General features: G+C 42.0%; 1 protein-coding gene across 8 annotated transcripts in view; it reads left to right on the top strand.

Moving 5' to 3' along the window:
• The window catches only part of MACROH2A1 (macroH2A.1 histone), a 198,593-nt gene that overhangs the window by 71,193 nt on the left and 102,994 nt on the right, over positions 1 to 24,406 (top strand). For 4 of the 8 annotated variants that reach the window (XM_086931512.1, XM_086931508.1, XM_086931511.1 and 1 more), the window contains exons 4-6: positions 9,841 to 9,947; positions 10,605 to 10,799; positions 13,408 to 13,512. In XM_086931512.1, coding sequence (XP_086787638.1) covers positions 9,841 to 9,947; positions 10,605 to 10,799; positions 13,408 to 13,512 — 407 coding nt within the window. Of the gene's footprint in view, positions 1 to 9,840; positions 9,948 to 10,604; positions 10,800 to 13,404; positions 13,513 to 24,406 lie in introns of all 8 variants that reach the window. The other 4 variants (XM_086931510.1, XM_086931506.1, XM_086931509.1 and 1 more) reach the window with 1 other exon arrangement.

Raw genomic sequence — 24,406 nt, 5'->3', positions numbered from 1 at the left:
ACTTTATGACCTCGATACTCAGTTGTTAAATGCAATAATTGCAGCTTCACATTCACTGTGCTCCAGATGACGTCTTATTTTTGTTGTCTATAATACAAATTGTGAACTCCTCAAGACTACTATACTTTCTATAACACTCACTGTACTGTTTTCATTTAAAATCCCACTGTCATTTAGTTTGGTGACATTATAAAATAAAATTAAATTGCTTGAGCAAAAAAGTTAAGAGTTGTGTGTGTTTTTTTTTAAGGCTAACAGCAGATTTAGTTGCTATTCACTTACCAGCCTCGTCCCCATTTGCATCTGAAAATGTGGCAACGCTATGTATATCATAGGCCCACTTTAAAATTATCTCTCCCCTACATTCTTTGCGAAAATCTGTTGTGATGTGGGTGTATTTCTTTTTGTTTGCAGGATACTCTGTTCATTACTGGAGGGGGGAGGTTGACTGTACTTAACACCTTTAAACCGTTTAACTTTGCCAGTCTCGCCGCTGTTGTCATGCAGATACAGCCATTAAGGAATGAAAGGGTCATGCAGGGGAGACTACTAAAAGAAAGAAAGAGGTAAATAGGATAAACACAAAAACAAGAGGAAATCTGCGACCGCCAGGGCTTTAGGACGGATCGAGTTAAACCCTCGATGAACCTTGACAACTGCCTGGCAGCCTCAGCCCGGCCCACGGAACCTGACGGGGGGGGGGGCTAAAGCCCTTTCAGCCCAATGGTTGTTGCGCGCCTGTTTGTACCATCTTCCCCAAAAAGACACGACTGTTTCATTTTGGTTCTTTCCGTTCTTTTTATTTGTTTTACAGATTCACTTGAATAATTTAACTAATAGAAACTCCACGTTCGTGGCACCTTTGAGATCTAGGTAAGTTGTGGTTGAAGTGGTAGGCGCTAGTCAGCTACTCAAAAATTAAAAGCTTGTCAATGTTCTGACATATGGCTTTTTTCTTTCTTTCCTTTAGTGTTGTTTGGTCCTGATGAGAACCCCATACCAGTGGGGTTTGAAACGCGTAGACCCTTTTTTTGCTCCCAAAGAACCCTATTAAGCTTGTTTTTTGTACAAAGATTGTAGCTTGTTTACAAATCAATCCTCACAATTGTGGTATTAATCAAACTAAACCCTCCGTTATTGCTTAACTGTAAGCTGTGATATATTCACGATTTGCTCCTTTTTTTGTTTTTTGGTATGAGCTGTGGTCACTGTACTGAAACAGGCCACAGTGCCATTTAGGACTTATGTAGTGTTGTGTGTTTTGTAAGTAGTGCGAATGTGGAATGTATGCAAAATAGAGTGAGTCTGAGGGACTGTGTGTAGAAATTTAATGTGAATTGTTTTTTGTGTATTGTTCTTAATACTGTTTTCCCTGATCTGTTTGTATATATCAATTTAAATTCATTTTTTTGATATAGTAATAAAGGCAATTGATAAGCCTTAAGGTGCAGTGTTTTGTAATTCTTGCTCTCTTGTCTACATAAGACGGTACATTATCATCAGTATTGGCATTTTCTTTGTTGGTTGGTTTAGTGGACTCAGCCTTACTGATTAGAGTCAAACCTATTGTTGTTGCAGGTCATGTTTAGGCAGCAGCATGTTTTTTGTCTACTTCTATTCTTTGAATTTAGCTGGACATGTTCTTGAGTATGTGTGCTTCTTTCATTGCGGTTGTATAACTGGTCGAATCCAAGAATAGAGCTTTGGGGTAACATGTGAATGCAAAGATGAGTGACAAGAGTGCATGTTTAATGACGTAATAGGTGCTTAAACCAACCAATGACCGAAGAAGGTCTTTCATTTGTAAATCAGACCTATTGGCATTGTCAGTGCTTATTGTGATAATAGGGCACTTTATCCCTTTCCTAGATAAAACAGGACTATTGCTTTAACCTTGCAGATTTTCTCCATTCTTGCCTTTCTGAGTAGACGAGCTGTACAATGCCAGTTTTGGTTACAATGTTTCTGCATCTGTGTTGTATCTACTTATTTTTTTCACGACATTGAGATTGACAGAAACAGCAACAAGAAATGAACAAGGCATTTCCGAAATGTTTCCCGTCCGCTAGTGGCAAACCTTGACTACACTCGGGGGCATGTGATCCAGATGTGTAGAAATGTTACTTAATGATTTTCCTAAATCTGCTGAAACCTGATCATAAACATAAGGAGAAGCGCAACAGCCTCATCTACGTATAAAATAAACCTTTACTTCCTGTATAAGAACCGAGTTTATGTGGCCCGGAATAACCTGTCATTTATAAGTGACGATCTAGAGCAGTTTATTGCAGACACGCTCTCTCTGTGGTTAGTAGGTGAATCACTTCCTCTTTTATTTCACCATGAGGACCCGGCAGCAGTGCGGTGCCCAGATGAAAACAATCTGACCTAACTGGTGACATTACAAGAAGAGGAGGCCAACAACCAGATCACAAAAGCCACCTACATATTGGCCACATTGTTACTTGTTATCACGCATTTCTAAATGTTCACAAACGTATCCTAAATAACAAAAACTGTATTAAAACTCCAAATATATCTTGTTCGCGCTATATAAAACGTTATAAATAAATAAGTAAATAAGTTGGTATACATTTATTTGAAAATGTTTTTACATATATAAGGAAGAAGGCTATGCCGACTATATGCCGAATTGCGCTTCGTTAATAACAATAAAGAGTAAAAAATGTTGTTTTTATAAGTCTTAATCCCTTGGCTTTCACATCTCAGCACTGTATTTTACAAATTGTACTATTAACTAGTCCGACATACTCAATTTGCATAACTCAGACTGACGGGTGGAAGACTGTATTGTCATTGCAAGAGTTCTAGACTGACAGGGGGGGTGGTGTTACAGCAGTTATCAGTGGCAAGCGGCGACTGGTTGATATTGTATGCTTTGTAGTGAATACTTTCTAATGATGCCTGAGTGGAGGTGAGACATCCCTTGTCGCTTGGCGCGAAAGGCACGGTGAAGGATGCTCATAACTGCTTTGAGGTGCTGACGTGCCAGGCCACGGAAAATGGTAGGTCAGCATCAGTGGGTGTGCTCAGAGTGTACACTTTCTGTTGCACAACATTCAAGATGTCGACCATGACTGGAGACACTCAATTCCTTTTGCCGGTTGGTCAACGCTACAGGTTATAAGACCTAGCAGATGCAATAAAGCTCAAGTAAGCCAAGACAAACACTAGTTATAGAGATTGCCACCTCACTGAATTTGTGTGTGTCTTGATGAGTAAAGGAGCTCCAGGAAAAAGGGATTTCAATGTGAAGATGAAGGAAAAGACAATGCAGAGAGGACACATCCTAGAATAAGAGATAAAACACTGGACCTGCTGGAAATATATCAGAAACCTTAGTGCGCTCCATGGCACAGGTACTTATAAGAATGAAGAAAGAGGGAAGGCACTTGCAAGGAGGCAACAGAGCAATAGGGTAAATGGGCCAAAGGTCAAGGCCTGTAAGAAACGGGGAATGCGGAGAATGACCTAAAGAGACCACAAAAAACGAAATCTAAAAGAAAACAAATCGAGCAGAAAACTGCTTTTATGGCAATTATGAAACTATAAGAAGCACATCTATTGATTTCCACCAAGGAAGCGACATACCATTGAAATATGTGGATGGTTTCAGATGCACCTCAGAGAGACAAGGTGCAATAAGGTTGCAAAAGGGAAGTAAAAGAGTTAGGTAGGAGTTTCTTGAAATGCTCAACTTCCAGAATCTCCTAATTTTAAGAAGGAATTGAACCTGGGCTTCATCCTTTTTCCTGCTCAACTGCGTGCTGTAGGCTATGTGCGTGTTAGAAATAAACGATGGTGAATATTGTATTTTCTATTTTTCTTTTGAGATATTTCCTGACTGCAGCATATTTTTCTTCCAAAACACAGACATAAGGACAGAGTGAGTTTTAGAGGGATACCTTTCATCAGTGTGACAAATTTATCTCTAAATTTGAACTTTGAAATTTTTGAAATTTTGAATTTTGAAATTTAATCTTTATTGTTTAGTTAATTAAAACCATAACAATTTGTATATCGCACGACCATTGTAAACATTTATAAGCTTTTTGTTAAAAAATAGAAGAATGAATTAAAAAACATTATAAAAACGGGTAATAAAACTCAATTATATTCCTGAAGTTATTCTCATCATTATAGAAAATCACAGTAGCAAGAAGTCAAATCATTAACAATTCAAATCTCCATGTTGTTTAAGGTGTTTTTCAAATGCCTGCATGAACTTCACCAGCTTGCAATGTAAACGAGGAGCAATTGTGTCCAGGCTTCCAATAATGGCAGATCTACATGTTCGTAGCCTCTTAATCCGAAAACTAGGCTTTAAAAAATATGTACGTTCCTAGGTCAATATCTTACAATGACAAATTATATGTATTAGATCTTCTTTGGGGCTACCACACAGTCGACATGTGACAGCTACATGCTGTTTCCAGCCAGGTTCCTCAGCTAATGTTGGGAATTTGCCTAGCCTCAATGCCATCAACTTTCTCTTTGTAAAAATGGAATAAGTTGTTTCCAAATACAATGCTGGGGTTAATGTTTTATAGCTGTTTATCACTAACCAAGAGTGGGAACGATGTGAAAAAATTTCTTTATCCAAAATCAGTGAATGAGGTTTGGCCACTTTGTTTAAAACCTGTTTTAATACTTCAAATGACAGATTTTTATCCCATAGGGTTTTTGTGCAAGTAGTCTCCAAAGCATGTGTAAGGAATTGATTTGCTTTTGATTTTTTTTGTGAATTAAGCTCTTGCCATAGATAGGTATTAAGATTATTGTTGATTGCTTTTTCCTTGATCTGGTACCACACCTTGATGTACGAATATAATCTTCCCATTGTTTCGTTTTTCAAGCCAAATTCGAGACGTATTTGTGCTGGTGATGACATGCTGGGTAATCGAAGAACCTTCTTGTAAGTTTTAGTTATTAGACTGTTTAGTAGGAACGCATCCTTTCCATGCATAGCCACACTTGCATACGTCAAACTTGGAAGGACTTTGTTGGCCATCATGATTAATTAAGGTTTAAGTGATGGGCCTTCCAATTTCTTTGTCAAAGTACTTAGTCCAAATATCAGGGCTCCCGCTCTTTGCGTCAGATATTTCTTCTGATCTTTTAAGTTAAGCTTATCATCTAGAAAAAAAAACCAAATATTTGTATGCTGAGACTTTCTCTAGTATTTTTCCTTTTAGCCAAATATCTTGACGAGATCCACAGCGGTTAGTTATCAACATAGTTTTGGTTTTTGAGACATTTAAAGCCAACTTGTTTGCCGGCAGGAAATCTGAGAGTTCTGATACTTATCTGGTTAAACCCACCTTTGTTAAGCTCATTAATACTATACCATCAGCGTAAGCCAGATGGGTGAGCTGTAGATCACCTAGTTTCGGTGGATGGGCATTACAATTATTCAGTTTCCCGGAAAGATCTGAAATAAAAAGCTTAAATAAATGAGGCGCAAGGACACACCCCTGTTTGAGTCCAATCGATGTAAAAACTTTTCTCGACAGCCGTGTGCCATCCCCTATTTTTACTTGCAACCAGGTATCTGAGTAAAATAGCAACCGACCCCTTAGAATACTCTCCGGTATGGCCCATGCTTTCAGTTTCGACCACGATAAATTACGATCTACGCTATCGAAGGCGGCCTGAAGGTCAATAAAACACAAGTTCAAGTCCTGTTTACTACTCATGCACTTCTCCGCAATCATAGTGATGGATAGGATATTTGCTGTTGTTCCAATCCCCTTCCTGAACCCCGTTTGATTAATGGGAATCGGCTCTTTTTCAGCTGACCAAGTGACCAAATCGTTTAAGAGAAGCGATGCAAAATATTTTGCCTCAACATCCTGCAACGCTATTAGATGATAGTTATTCGGATTTGATCTTTCACCACCTTTATAGATTGGCATAAATATGGATCCTTGCCAGCTTTCAGGTACTCGGTTCAGGTTTTGCACATCAGCAAACAGTTCAGCCAGACATGCTCCCCAAAATTCTGGTGCGTATTTATACGCCGCTTGCGGGATACCATTCGGGCCTGGTGCCCCATTAGATTTCGCTTTTTTGATTATTTTAATTATTTCTTCCGCCATACATGAATTATTCTGTAGGTCGGTACTTAGTATGTTGCTGTGGTTACTAGCCAAAAGTTGACTCCCCTGTTCATATACGGGGCACTTTTTATTTTCACTTTTTGGGCAAGGATCACTACTTAGTGTATTTGCCGAGGTATCTGTAAACTTTGTCGCAAGAAACGTTGCCCACTCCGATTCCTGCACATTCGATGTAAGAACGTTACAGGGTCTTGTTAGCTGATTTATGGTTTGCCAAAATGTATTAGTGTTCCGGAGTTTTGAAATAATTTGGACCAAAAACTCTCATTAGTTATCCTTTTAAATTCCCACACCTTATTTTTATATTCTTTTCTTTGCGCACGAAAAGTGGCCCGTTGGCATACACCACTTTAGATTCTTTTGAGTTTTTCGAAGTAGTCTTCGCAAATCTTGTAACTCTTTCGAGTGTTTTTTGTGTGGTTCGTCAGTGCTAGCTTTCATAACAGGCAGCTTCATTTTTAGTTTTAGTTTTAGCAAGAAAAGAGACCATGCCTGGATCACATTTGTTGCAGCATTCCCAATCTCATTCAGTGTATCCGTCATTATAATAAACCACTCGTTTTCATTGTGTTAGACTAATTTATACGTTTCAGGTTAGCAGAGCTTAGATGGCCTTCCAGTAAATATGACGGTTGCAACCTTTCCTTGTTGAGGTTAAATATGGTGTGTTGCATTGCATGATCACTCAGCAGGGTGAACTCAATTTGAAAGCTGATTACCAAAGGGCTTATTGAAAGACTAACCATTGAAAAGTCCATGGTAGATTGGGAGTGTGGACCATAGTACGTTTTACTGGGGGGTTGGTCTTCGGTAAACCTCCCGTTCAGTACACGCATACCAAGAAACTGTAATTCAGTCACTAATTGGATTGCTGGTTGATCCTTCCGTGTTCCTGCACCACCTTGTATCTGTTGTGGAACACCCCAATAGATATTATCCGTTGATATTTTATCATGTTCGTCCGGTGATAGGATCAGGTTGGAGTTAAAGTCACCAGTGATTATAATGTTGGAAAATGGATCCGTAGTGCGTAAGTCCATAATAACATTGCACAATAACGCATTTTTTTGACTTTTTTTGCTTAATTTTAGGTTGCGTGTAATAATTAACCAGAATTGTTGACGTGGAATTATTGGTGTTTTGATCTGTTAGTTTGATTAACTGAATGCTAGAATCTGGTGATTGTAATTGTACTGAATTAATTTTTAAGGATGTTGACACATATACTGAAAGGCCACAAATGGCACGGCCATAGATCTTACGTTTTTCAGCAGCTACGCTATGATGTATAAACCCAACAAGGGAGATTTCTTCTTGTAACCAAGTTTCCTGTAGCGCAATTATGTCACATCCGCGCCATTCTTCCAATGGTAATCCTCCTTCTAGTAATCTTTTTGCACCTGCAATGTTCCAGGATAACACATGTATATCCTTATTAATTTGTTGTTTCTGTTCTCTGTTAAGCGGTCAGACTTTCCGTTTTTCATTTAACATACCAGGGAGCCATTTCCAGTTATCCATAGTATTTTGTGAATCCACATAGCCCTGTTTTGTTTCTACACACCCTAGTGGGGATTCACTTCTGCCCTTTGCATTGAATAGAATTGAGTAAACAGGCTTTTGTTGATTTGTATGTGCATCATCAATTTTCCTGATAAGTTGAACTCCACCCGACCTCATCAGTGGTGGTGGGTAGCGTGGGGAAATTTGGTGAGTTATTTGAATACCCCAAGATTGAAAAATATCTGATTTTCCCATAATTGCTTCGGCAATTTCTGTTGATTTCCAGATTGTCAAAGTTTGGTCAATAGATGCGTCTTTAGGGCTTTTAAGAAAATGAACCTGCTCAAGGTCGCCTGTTTTAATTTCTTTTAGGTCCTCAAATTCAGCCAACAGCTGCAGGATGTTGCTCCTATTCAGTGTATCGTGGTAAATTCATCTCTAGAATAAATGAGGATCAGATAGTAGTTTGGAGGGTGATAAACATGGATCTTTGACTCCAGTGGATGGCATACATGAGCTCATACTTGTGGCTCCTGCGGATGCCCTTGCAAGTTCAAGCATGCGTTGCCAATATGCAGTTGAAACCAGTGGCTGCTACAATAGTACAGTGTACCAATGAGGGGTTATCCAATGGAGGACAAGTATCGAAAGGCATTTTGGGGAAGGCTCATAATTCAATTATGCTGTAAAGGTTAGCCGGTTGGATGTAATGCTACCTGTCAGGTAGGGGGCATAAGGATTCAGTGAAGGATTTAGAATACCATGTGAAGGCCCAGAGAGAGGAAGATTGACTCGGGATTGGAGGTCTGTCAAAGACCAACGAACTGAGGTTCAAATCGTGATAGAAAAAGAGGCTCAGAAACAAAGGACAATTGGCCCTTTTCAGGAATATCCAATAAATACTTATTTGTTTACCTATGACTATAGTACAAGAAATGATGGCTGTATTACTTTAGGTTGATGCACCACCTGTCTTGGCCTTAGGGTACATCAGTAAATGATTATATTGAACACAAATAATGTTTTGTGACATACTTCAGTCTAGGCACGGTGATGCAACTGGTAAGAGGATGTGACATTGTGGCAAAGTGTAATATTTAATCTACATTATGGTTGCTTTCGGTACATCCTAAGAATTTTTACCTCATAGGAACAATGCAGTTTAAAGAGCACATATACCTGAACATGGCCGTACTCATGGGTTACATTGAAGCATGTATGCCTTTTTGAAATGACTAATGACCCTATAGCAAGTTGAGTGATGAGTTTACCCTTTAAGAGTGAACACATACACTCATGGGATGAGATCCTAGAGAGTGACATTCTAGGGAAAGATTTATCTTTTAACATGCTAGAGAAAACTTCTTCTTTGACCCGTTAAACACAAAATTGACCCCTGATCCATTTCATGGTATTTGCATTCTTGTCAGGTGTCGCCTATACTGAAATATTCCTTGACAGTTTTGAATCAACCGGTGGAGGGTTCAAAACCAAGGTAGAGGGACAAAGTAATAATCCTGACCTCATCCCCAGATCTTCTACAAGAACAGTAAGCTCGAAGAGACACAGGGCAATAGGAGAGATAGACAAAACATTTCTAAGAGAATAGAGGGGTATGTGGGGGGAAAAGAAGAGACGTATGGTTGGAAAAATACTTAATTTGGTTAAAAATAAGGCTTGTGGGAGGATATGGCTATTTTGTCAGGAAGTGGCAAAGGAAGGACTAACCGAAAAATGTTTGAGTTGAAACCAATATCACATTAGGAGCACATTATCAGAGAAGCTGAAAATGAAGATGCATCTGATGAGCTATTTGTGTGACCGGATACTTATAAAAATGTACCTTTTTAAAAACATGTATTTATGTTGATTTATTGAATTGCAGTTATTGTTATTTGGCATTTGTATACCCACATCTTTCATTACTACTGCATGGTAAACAAATGCAACATATTTAAAATTAAACAAGTTCTTTGTAACTCTTAAGGAGTATTACACTTGCAAATATTTACTTTTAGGGCAGAGTCCGCCCCGTTGATCATATGCAATCTTGTACCATTTTCACTTTTGTAAACTTTCAGAAAAATCATACACATAAGGTCTGTTTTTATGATTGTAAGCATGGTTAAATTATTACTGGCAGAAATGTAGTCGTAAATGTCACTGCTGATTTACGTTCTGAACCTTTCCATGCTAGCTGAAGTTTTGGAATTGGCCGGAAACGCAGCAAGAGACAACAAGAAGGGTCGAGTGACTCCAAGACACATCCTGCTAGCCATAGCCAATGACGAAGAGCTAAACCAGGTGAGCAACTAGCAGTGTATACCTCTCCCTTGGTTCTGAGAGTAATATCTTGGAGGAGTCTCAGGTGGCTATGTGGTGCGTAGAAAGCGCGAGAACAATGTCCTTTTAACACTTTGCAGAAATTCATATTTGCCATTTTACTCGCCATGTTACAGATGCTGGCCTTTATTTTCTAGCCTTGAAACTTTATTGCTTTGAAGATACGCAATCTACACCACTGTAATGCGCAACAAAAAGGGTGAAACGCAAACAGGCTTATAGAACATCTTTAAGAGTCATTTTTTTAAAATATTCACACTACCATCAGAGTTGCCCATGATACTAGACTTATGCTTCTCTTTATTTAGTCTAAAAAATGAATCTTAGTGACTTTTTGCATAACCATAGTTTCATCTTGTACCCTAATTACATATTGAAAAATGTCAATAGAAAATGAAGTGGGCTGTGTATTCTGTCATGGGAATCTGTCTTGTATGCTTCACTTTGTGCTAAACTTTGTGCCAGTTCTTTATTTCAGTCATTATACCACGAAGTTTGTTTTACAGTAAGCTTCAAAATAGGGTGTTGCCTTGGGCTGGTCAAAAGTCAAGATGATGTTGAAAAAAAAAAGCAGCATACATCATCTCTAACCGCGAATCATGATCTTTGTTTACGTAGTTATTGAGAGGCGTAACCATAGCCAATGGTGGTGTATTGCCAAATATTCATCCAGAGCTGTTGGCAAAGAAGAGAGGATCAAAGGGTAAACTGGAAGCAGTCATCACTCCACCTCCTGCGAAAAAAGCCAAAGTCCTTGTCTCTAAGAAACCAGTAAAGAAATCAGTAGGCAAAAAAGGAGCAAGGAAGTCAAAGGTAGGTTTCTTTATTTCATTTTGCCATAAATACAAGACTGCCCCAGAATACACAAGGATACTCATTCAGTGTTAGTTGTCTAAATACCTAGAATTAGATGGAAAATTAGCTGGTTACCTTTGTCTTACACTGTCTCCCAAAGAATGTTTAGTTGCTTTTTTAGGTGATAATTTGTCACAATTCTCTTATCTAACTTGCTTTAAGTTGATATGGGGGTGTACTTTTTGCACCAAACTAGTAATTAACAGTAAGAATAGCACTTAAGTCTAACTTTTTACTGTAGTTATGTGCTTGTAGCATACCGGCAGGTCAGTGATAATTGAATGTCCATGTCAAGCCTATTTTGTTAAACCTGAGCCGTTTCTGGTCAAACAGCAATACCGTGTTAGGCTGCTGTGTATGACTTTACCAGCAAGGTGCTTTTGTTTAACAACAACAAAAAAGCAAATTTGGCTTAAGTGCCATGGAATGGGATTGCAAAATGCCACTTTGCTTAAGTCACAAACACCTTTTTATCAGCTCTGCCACACCATAGGATAAATCAACAGGAGAATACCATTACTAAATTGTAATGCATCTATTGGAAACCTTATATAAAATTTGCAATTTCTGGCAGTTCATCACTTTCAAATTCATTATTAAACGGTTTTAGAAATCTAGTTGTTGAGAGTGCTGCATGTTCAGCATAGAATGCTTTGAGAGACCATGCAATATGAGGAGTCTTGATCCTGAGCCGTCTACGTATTGCCCATTGAATCTCTGGTAGATTCACTGGGTTATTTGTGTAAAGATTTTATGGAGCACTTCTGCACCCAAAACTACTAGCATGCCTCACGTGAAGTTAAGAAACATAATTTAGTGCAACAATTAGCTTAATTAAGTGAAGATCAGTAGATAGGCAAAAATAAACAGACATTTCTATTTCAGATATAGCCAGAACTTCTGAGCTAGTCACAGATGGTGTTGTCCTTGGATCTGCTGGAAGAGCAGAGTGGCAGCCTTTTCAGGACAGGGACCACAGTTGTGGCTCTCTTTGTCCTTTAATCTCAGACTGATCTTAATACCGTGAAGAAAGCTTTCACCAGCTAGCTATTTGAGATGTTTTTTGATTATCTGCACCATGAGCACCTGGAGTAGGGTTTGCAAATGCCGTGATTAATCGAAGAGTCTTCCAGGAAAGTTGTATTGGCCTTGCATTGTTGTACTTCTGTGTAGAGAGAGCCTCCCTTAGTCCTATTTGTCGCCTCAAGATGAGCAGTAGATTGACCAGGTATGAAGGTTGATTCAGATGCATGTCTTTTTAGGCGTGGAGTCTGATTCTTGAGTCTTAGACAGGCAATGAAAGCCGGAAGGCATTACAGTAGTATGTTGAGCTTTCTTGTTGAAGACATCTCTCTTATTGTGGAGCATAAGATGGTCCTACATCGATTAAGCAGCGATTGTGGCATTCTGATAAGAATGGCATTGGCAGAGTCCAAGCAGGAGGTAACGAATGGGTGCACTGCCATTCTGAGATGGGAAGTGAAAGGAAGAGGTTCAATTATTTTAAAGAGATTGACATAGAAATTTTGTGTTTGTGATTTTGTGTATGCTGGTATCCCTGGAAAGAGAAGAGCCCAGAGTTAAGCTAAAAGCTTTAGTGTATAAGATATGAAAGTAGTTAGTTGTTTGGGCTTACGCTATTTTCCTGTCTGACATAGCAAATAGCAGGCATGGCGCTTTCTTCAAGAGATCAGTAACCGGCTCAGCATCTGGTGAGCATACATGTTTCTGTAGTAATCATAGCCGGCGGCTTTGACCCCTCTTCGATGATACATGAGGGCAACACTGTTTTCAGAGTAGTTCCGTCTTATTGCTTTGCTTGTTTATTTTAGCCATATAATATTTGTAGTAAAACTTACCTGAACTATCAGATCTTATTTTCAATTCTAGCATGACGGTGTCCCTTTCCTCTCAAACGGTTGATTGCTTCACCTTCTTTCTGTCCCCATATGAACCCTCCTCTACAGGTCGTCAGTGACGTAACATTAATAATGGGGTGGCCCTGCAAAATGTGAGGAGGGACCCCTGAGCCTTCTATATCGCGCAGATAATCATTGGCTTTAGGCAAAATATTGCCCATCCTACGGGATTGGGGCACTTGCAGGGTTGTGGGCTCCCCTGCACCACAGAGTCTACAGGACCCTGGTTACGCCCCTGCAGGTGGCCACTTTTACGGACCAAGTCTTTCTCACCCCATGATTTGAAAATGTTCATAGTTCATGATTTGAACCTTATTTTCTGTACAGAGTAGGCCCAGTTCTGTATGCAGGCTTTTACACCTAAACCAAGCCGTTGTCGCAAGACTCCAGTATTATGGTAATCTTTAAAACACTCACACATCATGTAAGGTGGAAACGAGATCATGCTGAAGTGCGTTAAGTATGAACAAAAACACGTTTTCATGTCCTCTTTTAAGAAGGTAAGCATTCCCAAAACAGCTGGATCTTTTGTTTCAAACACGTTTATGATTTCCACCATTTATATGTTTTAATCCTGCATTTTGTCTTTGTATTTACTGTTTTTGTCGCATTATCATAATATTGCTTTGTATGTTTTTTGCAAGAAGAAGCGAGGAGAAAACAGCAAGACAGCCAATGCAGATAGTAGTACAGATGGTAGTGTGGACGGATTCACAGTCCTGTCCACTAAAAACCTCTTCCTTGGGCAGAAGGTACGTCCGTTCAATTTTTTTGACATCTTTAAATCACATTAAGGTGTGATGTAAGACAGAGGATGAAGCCGAGCTGCTTGATAGCTCTGAGGTGACAGACGGAATGAAGGTTTATCATTAGAGCTGTAATCCAACAAGGGTAGCGCATCTGTTTTTTAAGAAACCACTGAAGATATTGCTAAAATACACACCAGAACTCGATGGAAGAAAATACATTTAAAATCAGAATACTCTGACTTAAAAATGCACAATTGTCAGTATGCATCGCTGCCAGAACTGAACCTGTGTTTTGTGAGCTGCTTTTGTTTTATTACTGTTGGACTCGAAGAGCAATAAGGAGTTCAATAGTGAAACATCTTTTACGACCTTCATATGGTTCATTGAAAAAATGATGGACAAAGCCAGGAAACAGTAGTAAATCTCCAGATGCGTAGGCGCAGGTCTGCGTTATGCGGAAAAGTAGAACCCTGCAAATTGAATTTGCAGTGGTGCCATGCCTTCAGGGGAAAGATTTGTGATTTGTTGTGAGTTCTTTGGGGTACTCCTGTCTTCGGTATTCGTGTGTTGATTCTCTACATTTTAGATTCATTTGTTGGTTTAAGATATGCATTTCTGAACTCTCACTAATATCTTTAACTTTATTCTTCCCATGTAAAACTGTATTGCATCCGACGTCATCCTAGAGCCCTTCCTTTCCACACCATTAATATGAGGTGCTATTATCTGCACTGCCCTGCCCTTTCTGCACGCTTAATGCATGGTTGATTGAAGTGTAGGTTTAGAAGTGAGGGAAATGTGGAAAAAGCGTAGCAAATATTTGTGAATACACACACAAGCTCACACGTTACGGCTCAACGGTGTTCTTCCAGTTTGCACAGCTCGCTCACTAGTTAATTCTCACTAAGTCTGCTATGTTTACTACTGAATATAGGGAACATAAATTCGATTTTATAAAGCTGAATGCGAGCTTATCATTTGAGTAGTATACGCTTTTTTAAACATTGTCATTTGTTGCATGCCATGGGAAGTCAGCTTTAGATCTGCTGGCTGAGGTCTCAATGTTGTGACTATTAGGATTGCTCAAACCCAGACAAGTGTCAAAATGTGGTTAAGTAAGACACTTGCTGCCAGCAGTAAACCAACAACAAAAAATCAACTTTGAAAGTCCCAGTGAAAGGCCCATTGGAATCTATATGATCGCGTGAGTAAGCCTTTTAGCCTGAAGCGGTAGATTGTGTCACTTCTTTCGTCAGCTTGTCATATTCATGTGCTATAGTTGAAGTTGGAGCCAATAGCGACTGTCCTGAGATTCAGATCTAGTTTTACTTCCAAAGTGCTCTGTAATCAATAAAATGCAGACATTGTTTTCTCTGCACATATTTTACTAACAAGTTACTTCACTGTATGACTTTAAAGCCAAAGAACGTGCATGTTGTAGGTGTGTAGGCCCATGACATCTGTCGGCTGAAATATGCACTGTGCTCCTTTGTGAAGTGACCACACACCACAGGACGTCCCAGGATCAAATGTCTACTCCATCTTCCAGAGTGACGAACGTCTATTGAGGAAGTGCATGTTCCTTTTTTTCAGAGACAAAGGAGAATGCCTCTGCCTCTCTTCTCAGTTGTCTTGCTCCTCCACCTACATATATTTTATGCTAGGGAGCAGGAGACGCTCATCGATTAGGGCGGAGGAGCAGCTCCCCATTAATTAAAATGCCACCAGTAAATGCCCCAGACATGATAAGTTAAATGGTAATAAAGTACATTTATTACCATTGGATTTTTCACTAACCTGCGTCCTGGGCTATTTCTTCTGAATGGCAGCAGCAGGGAGGAGTGGTGGGCTGGGCATGTCACTTTGGTCGGCTGTTTTGCGACGGCTACTCGGACATGAGCACTTTAAATCTCTCCAACGAGAGCAAGCACAGTGCTACAGCGCCCTTGAGAGCGCTGAGAGAGCCACTCCATCCAGTCCTGGAGCTTCTCTCATGCTGGTTAACAGCATGAGAGCTGCATCAGGATTGGTTAGGGGAGTTGGCTTGGGCCTGCGCTGGAGGAGAGAAGAACACCAGGACTCGAGTGAGAACGTGCAGCAAGGTAAGTGACTATTTTATTTACTTTTTAAACTTATTGAATGACTGTGCTAATGTATGCTGAATCACCGTCATACATTACATTACTGTTTTAAAGATAAATATTTTAACTTTAAAATGATAATGTAATGCATGTTGGCAATTTAGTTAATTTCATCGGGCGTGCATGCTCCCACCCATTTGCCTGCCTCAGCACTCTCCGTAGCTGGCTGCCGCCACTGGCAGGGTTGGTGCTCAACCATTTTCTGGCCAGTTTCTGAGAGAGACCTAAGTCTACCTTAAGTACCTATGCAGGATCGGGTAAATACATAGGAGATGCAAGTTTCACTGATTACTATTAGAGTTCTGGAGAATTTCGAAACTTGATTTCATCTGTGCTTTGTATGTTGACCTGCCTGCAAATAAGGTTCAGCGAGTGCCAAGAGCTCAGCAGCCTGAGCCTGATTAATTTTTGTGTTAAAAAAACAGAGAATCAGCTGCGGCGCTACCAATGGCATCACTGGCTTCTAGTGAGGGAACAAACTGAGCCCAATGCCCATTCTATAGCCAAGACCCTTTGATTTCAAAAATATACATGTCCAATATACTTATTTCAAGGGGCTTTCAGACAATTTTCTTCATCCATTGATCTGTTGGTGTGTCATTTACATTTCGCCCACTAGAGCATAGAGCGCTCTTCAGGCGCTTGATAACTTCACTATGAATGACTGCATTTTGCTCTTTCACTAGGAGCACATCTACACAATAGTTAGTTCCTTTCTGTGCCAATTTTCTTTTTTTCTTTGTATAATTTATTACTTCGATGTTGCCTTTGTGTTTAGAGTCTGATGTGACAGCAGGACGGTACACAGGCCACTTTCCACACTTTATTAGTTCCTTACTCCTGCCAATGCTGTTGTAAATTCCTTCTAGAGTGTTCTTTAGTTACTGTTTGACTGCTGGTATTTTGCAGCATAACGGATTGTGTCCATTTGAAACTGTTCTGTAGTAAGTTATCAAACGCTTCAATAGTGTATAAGTGAATTCAATAGGGGATAAGTGTTCAGAACATGTTTATTCTGGTCTCAATTTCACCAGTGGTTCTTTAACAACCTTTGTACAGGAAGAAAAACTGCATTTATCATGATTAATTTGTAGCAGTTTGTATTGCTTTCTTTTGTTCTTCCTTCCTTACTTTATTTCCTTCTTTCTTGGTTTATTTCTTTCATCTCTTCCTTTATTTCTTCCTTTTCTTCTTTCATTTCTTCTTTCCGTCTTTCTTGCTTTCATTTTTTGTGTTCATTCCTTCTCTCCTTTCTTGTTTTCTGTTTTTCTTTAATTTCTTTTTCCTTCTTTCTTACCTTCCTTTTTCCCTTCATTCCTTATTCTTTTATTCCTTCTTTCATTACTTCTTTGCTTCTTTCTTGCGTTCATTTTTTCTTTTAATTCCTTCTTGCATACTTTATTGCTTACCTTTTTTCTTTCATTACTTTATGCCTTCTTTCGTCCTTTCTCTCTTGCCTTCCTTTCCTTCCCTCTTGCCTTCTTTCTTGCATTAATTCATTTCTTTGATTCCTACTTTCCTGGTTTCCTTTTTTCTTCCCTCTTGTCTTTCTTGCTTCCCTACTTTCTTTCTCTTTCTTTGCCTCTCTTTTTCTTTTTTCTTTTCTGCTTCCATTCCTTCTTTTTGTTTTCATTCTTTCATACTTCTTTGTTTCCTTCCTTCTTTTTTGTCTGTCTTCATTTCTTTCTTTCTTTCTTTCTTTCTTTCTTTCTTTCTTTCTTTCTTTCTTACTTTCCTGCCTTCCTTACTTCCTTTTCTACTTGCCTTCCTTATTTCTTGCTTTTCTTTTTTGTCTTCTTTCTAAATATTTTTTGTTCCCTTCTTCCTTTCTTTTGATCTTTCCTTCTTTCGTTCCTTCTCTGTTTCTTTTCTGCTTTACTTCTTTTATTTTTCTTTCTTTCCTAGTTTCTTTACTCCTCCTTGCTTTCCTTCTGTCTTTTTCAATGGCAAGAGGCTGGTAGCCAGTGACACAAGAACTACCTTTTTTAGTTCAGTGTTAGGCAAGACCTTTTGATTTTACTAAAACTATGTGTATAACATAGCTACCTATAGGGATTTTCAGCCACACTTTTTCCATTTGCCTGTGGTTGTGTCGTTCACATGTTTTTCCAACCCACTTGAGGGGCTAAAGCGTCGCCCACTTCAACCATTGGCTGACTTCACTATGAGTTACGGCATGCTCCCCTGTTAAATGGAGCACGTCTACACACAAAGTAGTTCTCTATCCGTGCAACAGAGTACTATTGTAATGTGTTTTTTTCAGGTTTTTTTTCTCAGACCCAAAAACATTATTGCCTTTAGTAAATGCTTTTTTTAAGATTGACAAACTTCTGGCAGCTTCACAACAATAATGTGTTGCAAGGCCATGACAAAAGCGAACAAGAATTGCCAAAAGGTTGGCATAGTATTAGGGCAGCCTTATGCTGATTCAAAGTATTTCAGAGATGGCCTATGCATGTGTCACTGAGACCTGACAGTGAGCAAGTGGTGTTCTGGGAGACACTATTGGTCTCACCAATGAAATATGTGTGAACAACCACAATGACACCACTTCGTCTAGCAGTGTTCTTGCTACTGGGCATGCAGGCAGAGGTCCCATTGGTAAATCCCACAAAAGACAATTTAAATATTGATTTTTCAAAAATAGATTACGTCTGATCGCACAATTGTGATTCAGCCATTTCCACCATCTTCATTGGGGTCAGAAGTATCCCGCTTTTTCCACAGTGAGATTTCAAAAGTAATGTCCAGAGTGGCAGCACTGGGATTGGACGTGGTACTAATTTAAAATGCACAACAAACAAAATAACTAAGCTAACACCATAAGAACCAAACGCAGCACTCCTTAATGGGGAAAGGTCAGCAACAAAATACAGGAAAACAGAATTATTAAATAACAAGGATTGTATGAGCCAGTACGTTTGTCATTCATTGACCACCAGTCTTTTAGCTTTGTTAATGCTGGTTTTGTCATGAGTTTTGCAAACCTTTAGTGTTGGAGAAAAACATCGATTAAAAGGAAAATCTATAAGCAACATTTTTTTGATCTCAAAAAGCACACTCTGCCTCAGTAGTCCCTGGCACATAGGGGAACTGCAGTGTGAGTAATATTAAATGGCAGAACGGCATCACTCACTGTGAGGTTAACCAGTGGTTGAAGTGGGCTGATTTATTGCCCCATGCTGCATGCTCTAGTAGGCAGAAGAAAAATGCAAATGAGACAATATTAGATAAATAAATGAAGAGCGCTGTCTGAAATCTCTATTAATAATTAAATACTGAAACATATTAATTGTCATAAAATCAAAAGGTCTTGACCTAAAAATTTGTTTCAAAAGAAAACGTATCATTAAACATTATGTATTTGGGACACGAGCTGAGTATTAGGTTTGTCATTATTTCTGGAAATATTCATTAGCTAGTATTATATGACACATCCACACTTCAGCGTTGTAGAATTGAAACCCACAGTGGCAAATGCATATGGCAGAATGTACAAGAGCAGTTGGTCGTGCTGCTGAAATGATCACCTCGAATCATACAAGTCTGAGTAGGGTAATCTTTCCTGGTGGGGTTGGAACGGTTATGTTAACTCATAATACCCTGCTTTAGAAATTCCACAGCAAACCTGGGCATGAAGGCGCCCTGCAGACCCCTGATGCAGGATCCTATCTCAAGGGATAGTAGAGTCCTCTTGCCTGCACATAGAGACTGTAGTGTTTGCCATTGGTTGACTTAGTTGTCCATTTTGATCAACCCCATTGTACAACCTCACAGGAAGAGTTTCACTTTCAGAAGACATGGCGAGCCACCCATCGTCATCTCATCGGCAGCAGCTCACGGAGGAGGCACTGGCAGCACACGACGCCCAAGCACTTAATGACAGGCACTCCGCCACCACTGACACTCATACAGAGGTGTCTGGCTCAATGGACAGCTTGCCGCTGTTCCCGAAAATTACAGCCCAAATGGCAGAGGAGTTCTGATTTGCTGAGAATATGATCCCCTCCAGGTGGTAATGTATACTTGAACTTCCCCCCCCCCCCCCCCCCCCCTCCTTTCGCATGTGGTGGGTTGCATGGGGAACCCACTTTGTTGAGGACTAACGAGCCCATGCAGACCGTTCAATGACAGTCGACAGAGGCCTGTCACCCCCCGGTATGCACACGGACTCAAATGACTTGTGCCCACGTTGGGCACCACAGTTTGGATCCCGGGCACGTTGGCTTGGGGACCTTTTTGTTCAGGGGTTATTTGTTTTCACGACACACTCACCTTATCTCAACGCAGAACTGACATGGGGCCCAGGGCGTTTCACTGGGTCACACCACATAGATGGTTATGGGGCCACTTAATAATTACCAACTGTGCACCTGGAATGTGCGTGGCATGGGAGCAGTCCAGAAACGCCATAGAATTTTGGCCCAGCTTAACCGCAGGGGAACTCAGATTGCATGCCTGCAAGAGACACATTTGAACGCCTCTGAAGCTGCGCAAGAAATGGAGGGGACAACTATTTGCTACCTCCTATTCTGCGTTTTCAAGGGGGGCAGCGATTTGGTTCCGTGGCTCTGTCCCCTTTCAGATGTTAGAGCATAGAATCGATAAAGAGGGCCGATATGTATTTGTGCGGGGGCTGTTAGACGGGGATGCTGTTGTATTTGGGTGTGTTTACTCGCCGAACTCTAATCAATCGGAGTTCTTGTTGACGGTGATTGGGGTGCTGACGGAGTGGGCTGATCATCGATGGTTTATTGGGGGTGATTTTAATGCTGTGCTTGATGTTGCGCTGGATAGGTCACATCCCCCTTTACAGGCGACTGAGAGTAGGAAACAAGCGGATGCTCTTAATCGGTGGGCTGAGGGCTGGGACCTGACTGATGCATGGCGCAGTACACACTCACAAGAGAGGGAATATACCTTTTTCTCCCCACCACACCAGCTTCATACCAGAATTGACCACATATTCTGTTCCCGCTCCGTAGCAGATACAATTGTTCAGGCCCAACACATGGGGAAAACTCTGTCCGATCACAGCTCTGTAGAACTCACATGACAGTGGGGCAGGCGACTAGCCCCCATCCCCACTTGGAGACTGTCCCCAGATCTCCTTGAAGACTCAGTATTCCGGGCCTCCCTGTACGATGCTATAGTAACATATTTCTCCACAAACATGGACACGGCCAGCACCCGTCAAGTGGAGTGGGACGCATTTAAGGTCTGTCTTAGGGGGGCAGCCATGGCCGCTGGAATGGGCAGGAAAAGGGAGATAATTAATCAACTGAAGGAGGTGGAGGGCTCCCTAGCTTCCCTAGAGAATGAGGCTGCCGGCACACATGCACCCTTCACGCCACTACAGGAGGCTCACATTCGACACGCAGAGCTACTGGAAGACCTGAGGCTCCTAGACTACAGAGAATATACGAACAGGCAGCATGCACAAGCGGATAGAGCTGGCCCCCTCCTAGCCCGCCTATTACGGGACTCCCCAGTGAGCCACCCCATTCTGAGAATCTTGGACCAAGCAGGAAATCCAGTCACCACCCAGGTCGGGATCAACACTGCGTTCAGGGAATACTACACAACGCTGTACAGTCCCCCACAGCCCCTTCCCGAGGTTGCATTCGAGGCCTTCACGAGGGACTTAGCCCTGCCTCGACTTACAGACGGGCAGGTCAAAGACCTTAAGCGCACCATTACTATAGCTGAAATCAGACAGGCAATACGCGCCCTTCCTAAGGGCAAGACCCCTGGGACAGATGGCCTACCAGCCGACTTTTATGCAACATACATAGACCTACTAGCCCCACGGTTACACGCTATTTACTTGGAAGCTCTGCGGACAGCCACCCTACCGCAATCGTCTATGCAGGCGTTAGTCACGTCCCTTTTGAAGCCTAATAAAGAAGGGCTTCAGATGGCTGACTATAGACCCCTGTCCCTTCTCAATACTGACTCCAAGATATTGAGCAAGGTGCTGGCATCGAGGCTCGTGCAATATGCACCTCAGCTGGTCCACTCGGACCAATGTGGTTTTGTCCCGGGCCGCAATACAGCCATGAACCTCAGGCGTCTAGCTCAGCTCATGCTCGGTGACCGTGAGGACACGAGCTCCGAAGGCTGCATCTCCCTGGACTTGAAACAAGCATTTGATTCCCTTAGATGGGATTACATGTTCGACACACTGTCGAAATTTGGGATACCCCCCGAATTCCTCGCTTGGGTCAGATTGCTGTATACAGCCCCCACAGCTAGAGTGCGCACCTCAGGTCATATATCAGTTCCTATAGCTATCGCACGGGGCACCAGACAGGGCTGCCCACTTTCCCCCCTCCTATTCGTCCTTGCCCTTGAGCCGATGCTCTGTAGGCTCCGCCACATGGCCCCCCGGTTTGGCATTCTGCGTCATGGGACGGCACATATAGTGTCCGCTTATGCGGATGATATTATCTTATATTTCCGGGACTTGAGGGGCGACTTGAGCCCTGTTGCCCAGGTATTTGAGGACTTTAGGTCGATCTCAGGCCTGACCATAAGCGAATCCAAATCATATGGATTCACATTTGCAGCAACTGGTCTGGCTACTACGCTACCCTTCGCCCCCCACGAGTTCCGGATAGCTGAAACCACCTTCAGATATCTGGGGATGCAGATTTACAGGGAAGCAGACCAGATGATCGACGGTAACCTTGGGAGGGCCATCAGAGCACTGAAGTCGCAGATACAATTTTGGCTCACACTACCACTCTCTATACCCCGCAGAGTGGCGATATCCAAGATGGTGATGCTCCGCCGCCTTCTCTACCACTTCACTAACTTGCCACACCTGATCCCGGCAGCAACCTTTAAGACCCTAGACACTCTACTCACCGAACTTGTGTGGGGGCACGGCCGCAGGCGTATAGGTCTGTCCAAGCTGCAGCTCCCCTCTGACGCCGGTGGCATGGGTTTGCCTGATTTTAGGGCCTACAACTATGCGTGTCAACTGCAATGGCTGGCCTTCTGGGTAGCGGGTCGCAATCTTCAGGAGATCAACATGACGGATAGGGATCATGCATTGGGGAGAATACACACGTTACTTTTGCCCAACTCGGTTATACCGAGGGATGTCCCGCCTCTCCTCAAACTGGCGATAACTTACTGGCGAAAGGCGTTAAAGTACACGTCCCCTGGGTCGTCCTATGCCCCCACGATCCCGCTCTTGGGTATCCCGCTGGCCACGGGGACTCTGTCGGCGGACTCGCTGGAACAATGGCATGACGCGGGAGTGTCGCACGTAGGTGACCTGTTCGCGGAAGAGCACCTACTGTCCTTTGCAGACTTTAGAACTACCCATGGAGTCCCTGGAGGCACCTTCCTGCTACACTCTGGCCTTCGCCACTATATCACACATAAGTGGTCCCCTAGGGGCATGGAGCCAGCTACAAATCCTCTCATCACCATGCACTACCTGATGGGCACGGGCGCCCACCTTACAAGGTGGCTCACTGCTAGTATTAAGAAGGGAAGGGCTTTCGATCTGTCACCACTCCGGGCAGCATGGGAGGGGGACATTGGTAGGCCCCTGAGAGATAAGGAGTGGGAACGTATCCTTCAGTTTCCCAAAAAAGTAGCTAGGAACCCCAAGTTTAAGTTCATTCAATCGATGCTCCTACACAGAGCCTACCTGACCCCACGCCGCATACACATGATGTTTCCTGATGCGAAAAGTAATTGCCCCCGATGTGACACCGAGGACGCAACACTAATACACATGCTTTGGCAATGCCCCAAACTAGGATACTACTGGACCACGGTCCATGAATCGCTCCAGAAAGCGGGTGCTTTGACCCGATCTCCTACACTGGAAGGCACGTTACTGGGGTTGGGGCCCTCACAGCGCACTAGAACCGTGGCGGCACGCTTCGCGGACCTGGCCCTGTTGCTGGCGAAGCGAGCCATCACGATGAGGTGGAAGTCACCCAGACCTCCCAACCCGGAATTGTGGAGGGCAGAGGTGGTGCGATGGGGTAAGGCAGAGGGAGTTGCACTGCAGAGGGAGGAATACAGAGGCCTGAGGAAAACGCCAATTTCACTGGACTGGTATACCATATTAGGTATGTTTGAAACTGGGGGAGACGGGGAAGACGAGGGTACAGGTGCCTCTTCGAATGCACGATAAAGGTGTCCTTGGCCGGACTGACATGCACTGCCACTAACCGTGGTGCGCTACTGGGAGGTGCGAGGGGTCCCCAATTTACAATCTCTGTACTGGTCTCGTTCCACCTATGTGTACAGTCGAATGGAGCCATATGTTGTGATTCTGTATGTGCCCCAGTCTAATGATTGCTCAATCATATGTTTTTGTGAGAGTGTCGGGTGGGTTTGTTGAGGGTGGGGGGAAGGATAGTTTTGACCGGGGTTTGTATGAACTGTGACGATTACTGTCACCAACAAAATGAAAAATCGAGACATATGTTCTAAGCAACCTTGTGTATGTATTACTCTGTTTCCCTCTGGGACTGGAAATTTTTGTGACTGCTTTACCTACTATGCTAATAAACAAATTTTCAAAAAAAAACAAAACAGACTTGCACTTGTGAACAGTCAGCAAATCTACCGGAATCCTCTCTTTCATCACTGACGCATGTGAAAGCAGCCTCCAAAATACAAGGTTCAATTCGGCATCAGGCATTGGCAGAAACTCAAGTTTATTTTCTTCCTCCAGACTGGTGTGTGCAGCAAAAAGAATGCATATATTTCTTTCTGTGTTAATC

Source organism: Lissotriton vulgaris, chromosome 7 (genome assembly GCF_964263255.1).
Source record: "Lissotriton vulgaris chromosome 7, aLisVul1.2, whole genome shotgun sequence".
NCBI lineage: Eukaryota > Metazoa > Chordata > Amphibia > Caudata > Salamandridae > Lissotriton > Lissotriton vulgaris.
Note: the sequence above shows the minus strand (reverse complement) of the source record. Positions and strands in the feature narration are given on the sequence as shown.